Source organism: Passer montanus, unplaced genomic scaffold (assembly GCF_014805655.1).
Source record: "Passer montanus isolate IOZ18808 unplaced genomic scaffold, ASM1480565v1 scaffold147, whole genome shotgun sequence".
Taxonomy (NCBI): domain Eukaryota; kingdom Metazoa; phylum Chordata; class Aves; order Passeriformes; family Passeridae; genus Passer; species Passer montanus.
In genome coordinates this window covers 13055-23239 of record NW_024361718.1, presented here as the reverse complement: position 1 = coordinate 23239, position 10185 = coordinate 13055, and the positions used below count along the sequence as shown (strand labels likewise).

Sequence of the window (10185 nt, the reverse complement as noted above, 5' to 3'; positions counted from 1 at the left end):
ACACCTGGGAAACCTCACATGAAATGTAAGGAGTTTTACGGGATCAATGTTAGCAGCCAGCATCATTGCCCAGGAAAAAACACACGGACACCAGCAGATTGGTAAACAGCATGTGATGACTTTCAGCAGGCTCTCCCGGAAGACAGAGGGTGGAAATGTTGTACATTAACTCAAAGATTCCAGGTCAAATTATTTACAAGCTCTTGCACACAAGAAAAAATCACTCAGCAGGCTGTGAAATCACTGCTCCAGGGAAAGGGGGAGGGAGAGGAGTGACATGCAGGGCGTTCCCATGAGGAGTTTGGCCTCATGTTTTGCTGATCACCACGGAGCAGGTGGGACATGCCAGACCTTTAGTCAGAGTCAGAGCTGCTGCTTGAGCTGCTGCTTGACCTGTGTGAGCCATCAGAGGGCTGGGAAAGAGAGAACAACTTTAGGACACCAGGGAAACGAGCCTCTGTCATAGCATTCCTGAGATGGGTTAGTGACCCTGTGGTGGCTGCCCCATATTGTGGGAAGGCTGGAGGTTTTTTATTATTTTTTTACAAGACTCTTAAGGTCAATAAAGGAAATTCCAGAAAGGTCTTGCTTTCTGCCAGCAAAGACCAACATCACGACAGATCACTACCAGAGCTGTTTCCCAGTGAGAGGAGCTGCTGGTAGGATTTGTTTGAGAAATGCTCCCACCTCCAATGTTGGAAATGGGGCCTTGTTTAGCAGTTCTTCATTTAGACCTGCTCAGGATGGTGCCCATCCCTGGAATGGTATTTTCTGCAGAATTTACTCTAAGCAGGGAATTGCTTCTCCTTTTCTTTTTTTTCGTTCTTTCTTTTTTTTTTTTTTTTTTTTTTTTTTTTGGGTGGGTGTTTTTTTTTTTTTTAGTTTTTTTTTCTTTTAAAGGGGAAGCCAAACAGTTCCTCTGCTGCAAGACACTGATTGTCCATTATGGAGGCACGACTTGCACTCAAGTGAGCAGGACAAAGTCCTGGAATTTAATACACTGCACAGTGTGCCCCGAGCCATGCTATCACTTTAAATGGCTTCAAGGAATTTCATGGATTGCTTTTTAAATTACTCACATAATATGACTCATTCTTGGCTATTTATTATTCTAATGAGCTTCCACATCTAAAAAAAGACACTGATGTTTGGGCAGTGTTCTCCAGCCACCATAGGGTAGGAGAGGAGAGTCCCAGCTGCTTAGGCCAGATGCTGTGATATGCTGGAGGAGGTCAGCAGAAGAATTAGGGAAGGATTCACTGCTGTCCCACTCTTACCTTGCCTTCATGGTTCTTGCAGTGCTTCTTCTTATGGTGCTTCTTATGGTGCTTCTTATGGTGCTCCTTATGGTGCTCCTTATGGTGCTCCTGGTGCCCGTGAGGATGATGCCCCAATGGGGGGTGCCCGTGGGGGTGCTGGCCAGGCGGAGCAGGGTATGGGGGGCAGACTGCCATGTTGCCAGGGCAGGAACCTGTGCCAGGACCGGGGTATCCTGGAGGGGCGGGAGGGCACACGGCAAGGTGCGGCTGTGGCAGGCCTAGGAAGAAGAGGAGCCTGTTAGTGGGCAGAGACAGGCTCCCCCCAGACAGACAGTGCAGGAAGCTGGTGCTGCCCTCCACCCAAAGGGCCCACCCTGGTCTACCTCCTCCTCATAAAGGACACCCCACACCCCTTTGGCATGCAGGTAAATCCCCCAGGTGTCTGAGGCCATGGCATAAATCTCCCCTCTAAGTCCTGATGGTAGAGCTGTATGGTACCTACAGCCCTGCCTGGCCCCACAGCCCCTCACCTTTGTTGGGGTCACACATCCTCAGTGGTCTCCAAGCTGAAAGGGAAAGACAGTCACCATTAGTCACCTCCTGCCATGAGACATCACCCAGCCAGCAGCTGGGACATGTCTCCTCTGTCCCACATCTTCCCCCAGCACAGGGACCATGCTTGCTTCCCCCAGAGTGCCAAGCCCCCACAGACTTCAACCACCATCCTGTCCCTTTGGTGACAGCACCAACTCCCAGAGTGACTGTCCCCCACTCCATGCACCCCCAAAGCCCAGGCATGTGGTTTCCATTTTTAATAGAAATAAGTCCACACTGGCCCAGCCTGGGTGCCACGCTCATGTCCTCGTGAGCTACAAGAGACTAGGCACACATGCCTGGGTACAGTGCCCACCATGGGGACAGTGCCCCCTGACCCACGGGTGCCCATGCTCCCACTGTCCCCGTGCTGCCCTGCACTCACCAAACCTGTGAAAGAGTTCTCAGAAGAAGCAATGCTGGCAGCAATGCTGGCAGCACTCGGGATTCCTGTCCTTGGCATGGCTCTCCAGGCTCTAGGGCATTCTTTAAATAGCAGGGCCCTGCCCCTTTGAGCACGGGTGCGGCAGGCAGGGGTGATACCTGAGAGGTGACACTGCACTGTCACCATGGGCACCCAAGAAACGTCAACACGCCACTCCCAGCCGGCACAAAGGTCCCACGGGGATAATAAACACAGGCTATGGAGGGCAGTGATCCCAGCTCCCGGTGTCAAGGGAGGGATGCAGTGAGTCAGCTGACCCCACCATGAACACTGACTCGTTGCTCCCCGCTCAGGCACAGTGTCTAGGAACAGGGGTGACCTTCCCACAGATGGGGCTGTGGGACAGCTGGTGTGGGGGCCTGACACTGCTCAGGGTGCTGCCACTGTGTGCAGGTGGAGGACACAGTATCTGCTGACACACCCGGTCAACAGGAGACAGGGCTGGATGCCCTGATTTTCAGGTTTTCCTCTTGGAGGATCTAGGAGGAAGGTGTAGGATTTCTCCCATTTCAACCCACCCCATCTTCCTGCTAATACCTCTGATGGTGCCTCATGTTTGGCAGTGCCCCCTTCCTACACAATTCAACAGGTTGGAATTGTCACACACAGCCTGAAAGGCACCCGGCAGAAAGGGACTGTGTGCCAGGTCTTGCCCCAGATCTTGGATAGGAGGGTGTTTCATGGGGTGTTTCATGGGGGTTTCTAGACACAGGGACTGTGCAGGGTCAGGAGGTGTTCATGCACAGGGATCTCCTTGCAGGCAGTGCTACAGGGATCCTGCCATCCCTTCTGTTAGTATCACTGTGGTCCCAGGCACTGCCAGCCCAATCGTCTACTTTTGCCCCAGGGATCGGAGCCTGGGGTCCAAGTCCCAGACAGCAAAAATCCCCCTTGTCCAGGGAAAGGCCAGGGGATATGATGCTGGATGTGCCTGAGCAGACCAGTTGTTATAGATATGTTATACAGATGTTATATATAGATGTTATAATATTGGATTTTTGCAAATATTAAAATGGATTCTATATGTGTGGTGTTAAAGTAACTTTGTTTTAAAGATATCGTTTGTATTTCTACTGTTAATTAAGCTTAGACATAGTAGTAAAATAGCTATGCTTGTGTTAAAATGCCTGCTTGGATGGGATACACTCAATGAACACAGGATGAGGACACCTGCTACAGATATGCCAACTATCAGCACTCATCAGCTGAAGAAGGTATGGACCAAGGCCCAAACTGGAAGTGATAAAGAGAAGGAGCCAAAACCACAGCCAAGAAACACACATGCTCTAAAAAGGTGAACCCAAGAAGGGGCCATATAAAATAGTTCCTGGAAAATGTCAACTAGTTTATGGATATGCATGAGGGTCTATGAATATGCAACAGGCTGATGTAAGGGAAAAGGTATTTAAGGGGTATCCCCAAAGGGAACAGTGTGGTCTTGGCCCAGTGCCAAGATGCACCCGGCCATAATATGCTCTATGGTCCCTGTCTCCTATTGTCCTTTATTAAACTTTTAAAATTTTCACAGGAGAGGAACGTATTTTTCACACACCTCTCCACAGGCAAATACCAACCGAGACTAGGCAAGGACAAGAGTATTTCCCAGCTGCATTCGCCACTCCAGAACACCCAGAGCACTCCCAAGCCCTTCTCAGGCCACCCGCTTGTCCAGCAGTGCCAGCACGACCGCCGAGCCTTGCTTCGCCTCTTCCAGCAGCCCAGACACCTTCTGTGACATCTGTGTGGGAACAAGATGAGTCATTTGCCACTCGACAGGCCAGAAGAGCCATCCACCGTGCACAGCACGCATCCCGCCAGCGGCAATCAGGCACGAGGGGCTCCAGGCCGCCGCCGCCACGTCTGCCACCCCTCAGCTGCACCGCCATGGGCGCTCAGGCGGCCCAGCTCACCACAAGCTTGAACTTCTCGTCTGTGATGTCCTTGAGGTTGATCATGACATTGAAGTAAGCTCCGAACACTGCCGCTTCCAGCATTTTGGCTCCCACCTGGGAAAAGTTGGGCTTGCGAGAAGCTCTCCTGGTGAACCAGCTCCACCATACAGTGCTGAAGCAGGTCAGACCCTTATGCTGCAGGACTCCCACCCTGCACCACCCAGCAGTGTGCAGCACTTTCCAATCTGTTGGTATTCTCAGGAAATGGCTGCCAAAGAATTACTGGGTGGAAACCACTGGCCAGTTTGGGAAGCACAGCTGGAGACATGTATCCTGGAGCTCAGGACATGAGGGAACACCTTGCAGGGCAAGTCTGTGTGAGCTGGGGCCATACCTGGATGTCAGATTTGCAGGCCAGGTTGCAGTGTCGTGCCAGTTCCTTCAGAGCAGGCCAGAGCCCGTTCACCTTCTCTGCCAGGCCATAGGGCACCCCTATGGCCATCTTCAGCCCCTGCTGCATGGCAGCTGTGCGCCTGGGAGGGGTGACAGCCCTGGGTTGGGTGCTTGGGTGGCTGTGTCCCCACAGTCAGCCAGTCCCCATCAGCCCAGCTCACCTCTCCTGCTCCTCAAGGGTGTTCTTGGGCAGCTTCATGGCTTCCTGCAGGCAAAGAAAAGCAGGTTTGCTGCCATCACCCAGACCGTGCCTTGCATCGGGGATCGGGGCAGATCCCATAGCTCCCATGCTCTTGCAAACTTCCCTTAGGTGACCATGTCTCTTCCCCAGGCCCTGGCTTTAGCATGAAAGTGTTCAAAAAGCAATAAGTGGCACTTTGCCATATGGTTTAGTGGGCATGGGTGTACTCAGTAGAAGGTTGGACTTGATAATCTTGGAGGTCTTTTCCAACCTTAATGATTCTGGGATTCTAAGGTCAGAGCCCTGCTCCTAAGGAATCCAGAGCACAGCAATCCCAGCCCTCCTCCCAGCTGGAAAGCCCTCCTGTTTTCCTGCAGGATGCCTCTGGTGGAACCTCACCATGTAGCTGCTGAAGGCACGGGAGTCAGCATCCACCATTGCCACCAGTTCCTCCATGGCCTGGTGGAAAGGGGGGACCAGCTTCCTCATGATGGGGTCCAGGTCCTCAAACTGCCGCTTCCCGTAGCTCATCAGCCCCACCATGCTGCCCAGCGCTGCTCCCTGCCAGGATAAATCCCCCAGTAGGACACAGTGCCCACTGCTACCACCGTGCCAGATCCCCTAGGCACACCAAGGACACTCAGCCCCCCTTGGTGTGGGGCACATACCAGGGCTCCCACAGCTGCAGACACGGAGCCTCCTCCCGGTGCTGCTGACCTTGCTCCGACGGCTCGCACAAAGGCACCCAGTGGCTTGGCCACCAGCCCCCCATCCACCTCTCCTGCCTCCACCAAGTACCTGCAGCACAGGTGTTTTAGAGCCCTCCAGGTGCAGGGACACCACCACCACCACCCAGACCTTTCTCACCCAGCACTGCCCTCTCCAGCATCAACCCTGTGAATGAGTAGGGGACTAACTAAAAACAGCCTGAGGGCCAGGGTAAGGACTGGGAACCCCATGGGGACATCTGAGGAACACAGGTGGTGTGGGGGCTGCTCTGCATTAGCCAGGTTGGGCTGATGCAAGCAGCATTTGGTGGGACAGAAATGCCTCTGCAGCCATTGCCCAGGAAGGGTGACAAGGACTTCACCTCATGGATGGATTTACTTTCCTTTCCCCCCACAGACTCATGTCACACCAGGTGCTGCAGCATGTGAACCAGAGGCAGTGAAATTTTGCATGGGGATAGGGTAAGGAATTTAATATTCAAATCTGCCCATGAAACCTGCTCCCACTGCGTGCTGAAGCAACCTGGAGTTCCCCCACTCCATGTTCACAACCATCAGCATCTGGGAGCAGGGACCAACCTGCTCTTGCACAACCACCCAGCAGAGATGTCCCCAGGCTGTGAAGAAGAGCTGGGAGCAGCCATCACTCCCAAAACAAGCTGAATGCAGGATGCAGGCATCAGGATCCCCCCATCCAGGGATGAATGGGCACCATGACAAGAAGTAGGATGTGGGTCCTTACTCAATGATGCGCTCCCGGGGGTGAAATGGAGACAGGGAGTCCAGGCCCAGACGACTGACCACCTGCAAGGAGCAGCACCACTGCGTCAGCCCTGTCATGCAAGTCCTACTGCATCCTCATTCCCCACTGCTAATTAACCATGAGTGAGTCAGCACTGGGACTGGGCCACCACCCAGGGAGAGGACAGCGGGCACCACCAGCCCATCCCATCGCAGACTAGGGGGTGGTGTGCGGTCACCTCCGCATGACTGGGAGCTGTACTGATAAATCATTAGCTTGCTCTTATCTAGCACATTCCCCACAGGCTGGAAAAGTCCCTCCCTCCTGCAGCGGAACAGCAAAGCCTGTCTCCTCCTTTCCAGCTTACTCCCCGTCCTGGGACAGCCTCCCATAATGCCACACACTGCCCTTGAGCTCTAGGTACATTTCCTTCCCCTCCTGGCTTCCATGCAGGCAAGACAAGAAGCTGCTACCCACACTTAGTCCTCACACGTGGTTCCTGCTCCCTGTGCATCTTGGCATCCTCAGCACAATAAAGCAACTTGTCTCACTTGCTGTGCACCCGCAAAATCCACACTGGAGACAAATGTCATGCCTGAGGCCTTAGCAGTCCCAAATTTCTGCTCAGTGCCATTTTGGGAGGCTGGTAGGGGGTAGGATGTGTCTTTCCCATGATCCCACCCTTCTGCTGGTATCAGGAGAAGCCACATTACCAGCCTGATCTTCTGTTCCTCCTCCAGGATGAAGAGTTTTTCCTTCTTGATGTAAAAGTCAGCTGCATCCAGCATGGCCTTCTTGGGAACAAGTCCTACCAGCTGAGACCCCACCACAGGGAGATTCAATTCCTGCAAGGACATCAGAAATGTGATTTTCCCCAGAGCCCTGCTGCCACTACTGCCTCAGCCTGGTCGTCCTCATCCCTTCCCAGGACATGGGAAGCTCACAGAAAAGTTTTCAACAGAGGAGCAAGTTAGTGAGTTTCTGGGAGTTTTGTGCTATTCAGCCCCTTTGGGAACAAGCACCCCAGGCCACCCACCTGTGCATCTCGGCAAATCTCCTCGTAGATGGTGTGGAGCGGTGTGGTCTCAAAGTCCAGCAGGTTCGTCGAAACCTGGGCCATGTTCTCCTCCTCCAAATACCAGCCGATGCCCTGCACCTTCTTCAAGCGCCCGGGCTGCCAAACAAGTGCCACATTCAGGGCACAGCCCAGGAGGTGTGGGGACAGGCAGGCATGCTCCTGGCGTGCCCATGCTCTTGAGGTACCTGGCTGGGGCCGCGGCCCTGCTCACGGATGTTGAGGGCAATGCGGTGAGCCTGCTCCTTGGTGCACAGCAGATTGATGTTGTATGCAATAAGGAAGGTCCGGGCACCCGTCACTGTGGCTCCCCACCGGGGGACAAAAGTTGGGGGCCCAAAATCAGGAGCCCACTCTGGTTTTGCAAGCTGGGGAGGAGGGAAGAGAGTGTGTGGGCTGGCACCGCCCGGAGCACATGCCACCCTTCCAAGGAGGGCATCTCCCTCCCCAGCTGGAATCTGCCATGACCACCTGTGTCACCAGCTCCTCTTGGTGCAAAGGGACTATGCCAGCCCCCAGCATGCTCCCTGAGCCAGCGAAGTACAGGTCAAGTCTGCCCAGCCCGTGCCACCACCAGGCTCACCTTCTCAGGGAGTGCCTCATACTCCCCGGCACGGATGGAGGGCAAGGCTTTCCTGCTCTCGTGCCGTGCTGCTGCTCCGTACAGGTAAACTGCAAGACACAGCTGGGGGTGAGCACCTCCACGCAGGGACTGGCACTTTCTCCAACAGTTGGAATCATGCAGGATGGGATGGAATGTGGAGAGGTTCCTGACCCCACTCACCAGGTACACCCAGCTCTTCTGCCAAGCGCTGCCCGAAGATGTGAGCGCAAGTGACACACTCCTCCATGCTGACATTCCTCACTGGCACAAAGGGGCAGACATCTAAGGCCCCCATCCGAGGGTGCTCACCTGGTGGCGGGGCAGGTATAGGAATGGGAGATGGGAAGAACAAGCAGACAAGGAGGGAGAACACACTTTTGCACACTCTTACAGACTGGACACCATTGCTGTGAGAAAATCATAGAATCACAGACTAACCCAAGTTGGAAGAGACCCACCAGGATCATTTAGTCCAACCCCTGGCCCTGCACAGGGCAGCCGTAACAATCCCACCATGTGCCTGAGAGCATCGCAAACACTTCTTAAACTCTTTCGGGCCTGAGCCTGTGACCACAGTCCCTGTTCCAGTGCCATGCTTGGTCCCAGCAGTACGGCAGTCCCCTCTGTGCCAGCCCAGCCCCTGGGCCTCTCCCAAGCTCACCCGAGTGTTGGCTCATGTCAATGAGCTGCCCAGCCACACGGGCTGCGCTCAATGCCCCTTCCACCACAGCCTCAGGGGACCCCACAAAGGTGTAGACGGTGCGGTTGGTGGAGGCGCCGGCATCCACGTCCAGCAGCACACATCCCAGTGTCCGGGAGATGGCCTGTGCCACTGCATCGATCACCTGCCAGACAGCAGAAGGGAGCAAGGGGGCTGAGATGGCTGGGACTATACAACAGCCATGGCTTTTCAAGAGAGGGGGCATCTCAGCTCTCGCCCTTCCCACTGGTGATAGGGTTGAGAATGACCCCTGATCAACGGGGATGCAGCCCTGCACAAGCATCCCACTCCACTCAGGAGGTTTGGGGTGCCCCTGGCTCCCCAAACTCACTGTGGTGGGGGAGAGAAACCTGGCTGCTGCTGCATGTCACAGAGTACCACCACAAATTGATGTTTCTGAGGATACATCTACCTGCCAGCTTCCCAACACATTTGGCTCTGCTAAGCCTCTTCCCTGGAGGAGGCTGTGTTTTTACAGCCATGCTGGATTTGCTAAATTCTCCTGCCACTGGCAGAGCCAAAGTTCAGTTGAAGGCTGATGCCCAGGACAGACTCCATTAACCTTGACAGCGTGTTTTGGCACAACTGCAAGCAATATTTCTCTGCAGGGAAATATTCCAAACCTGGTGCTGCAACAACCCACTGGCAATGGTGGAAGAGGTCTCAGCCCCTGCTTCCCACTGAGCTGCCATAAGGGTTCCAAAGCTACATTTAGGCATTTTTGGCACTAGCCAAGTAGCGAAAGATGCACGAAACTGCAAAGGAAGCATGGCAGAATCTAGCAGTGCGTACCGCACTGCAGGGGGGAAACCTGGCTGTCAGCAGCCCGGTGTCACCCACCCCTCGGCCCTTCCACGTACTGCCTCACCTCTTTGTTATTCCCCTCTGAGAAGTTGGGGACGCATTCCACCAGCTTGGCCATGGTCCCACGGTCTGCTTGCAGCTCTCAGCCCCTGGCTCGGCTCTTCACACCCTGGGGGTTTCCTGCCCTTTCCCGTCCCGCTGAAGAGCGAAAGCCTCTCAGCAGCCAGCACGTTGCCTCTTTCCCAAGGCAGAGTTTCTCATTAACTGAATCGATCTGTGGCCAGGGGACAGAAAGGGGCTTGGATAAACACCATCCTACTGGCCCCGCCGTTCTTGGAACAGCTCCGGGCACAAGGGCTCTGTGGGGCCAGATGGTAGTACTCACCAGCACCAATTAGTCAAGGAAAAAAATCTGCTGCGACCAGCAAGATGCTGTAGTTACCACAAGGTACAGACAAGTCACTGCAACTGCACTATAACGCCCACCATGGATGCCGGCTAAAATCCATCGCTGTGAGCAGGATTCGAACCTGCGCAGGGAATCCCTATTGGATTTCAAGTCCAACGCCTTCACCCCTCGGCCATCACAGCGGCGGCGGCTGGGGGAGGGGGGGCTCGCTGGCCACGGGATGTACCGCGCTCCGTTTTGCCGGGATGTCCGCGGTGTCCTGGGACACCGACGAACGC

General features: G+C 54.5%; 1 protein-coding gene and 1 non-coding gene across 5 annotated transcripts; both read right to left on the bottom strand.

Annotated features, from left to right (window-relative positions):
- Positions 1–98: 98 nt before the first annotated feature.
- Positions 99–10175, bottom strand: FTCD (formimidoyltransferase cyclodeaminase). 4 transcript variants are annotated; one of them, XM_039701012.1, is made up of 19 exons: positions 9884–10175; positions 9563–9772; positions 8635–8818; positions 8154–8282; positions 7953–8041; positions 7558–7737; positions 7331–7468; positions 7008–7139; positions 6295–6356; positions 5493–5622; positions 5224–5385; positions 4805–4848; positions 4585–4741; positions 4209–4304; positions 3873–4036; positions 2239–2396; positions 1790–1825; positions 1278–1537; positions 99–413 (listed from the first exon to the last, which is right to left on the bottom strand). In XM_039701012.1, exons 2-15 carry the CDS (start codon positions 9614–9616, stop codon positions 3950–3952), a joined length of 1644 nt encoding a protein of 547 aa, XP_039556946.1. In that variant the 5' UTR covers positions 9617–9772; positions 9884–10175; the 3' UTR covers positions 99–413; positions 1278–1537; positions 1790–1825; positions 2239–2396; positions 3873–3949. The 4 variants fall into 4 exon arrangements, with proteins under 4 accessions (XP_039556946.1, XP_039556949.1, XP_039556947.1 ...); XM_039701015.1 differs by having other exon boundaries at positions 4585–4723; positions 9884–10167; XM_039701013.1 differs by lacking the exon at positions 2239–2396.
- On the bottom strand, positions 10008–10089 carry TRNAS-UGA. The gene has a single exon. It is a non-coding gene; the product is annotated as a tRNA-Ser (tRNA).
- Positions 10176–10185: the final 10 nt, after the last annotated feature.

Coding starts and splice junctions, on each gene's coding strand:
- FTCD (XM_039701012.1), bottom strand. CDS start 9,616: ATGGCCAAGCTGGTGGAATGCGTCCCCAACTTCTCAGAGGGGAATAAC. Junction 7,140..7,330: donor AGATTTGCCGAGATGCACAG/GTGGGTGGCCTG, acceptor ATGTCCTTGCAG/GAATTGAATCTCCCTGTGGT. Junction 6,357..7,007: donor AGGAACAGAAGATCAGGCTG/GTAATGTGGCTT, acceptor TGCTCCTTGCAG/GTGGTCAGTCGTCTGGGCCT.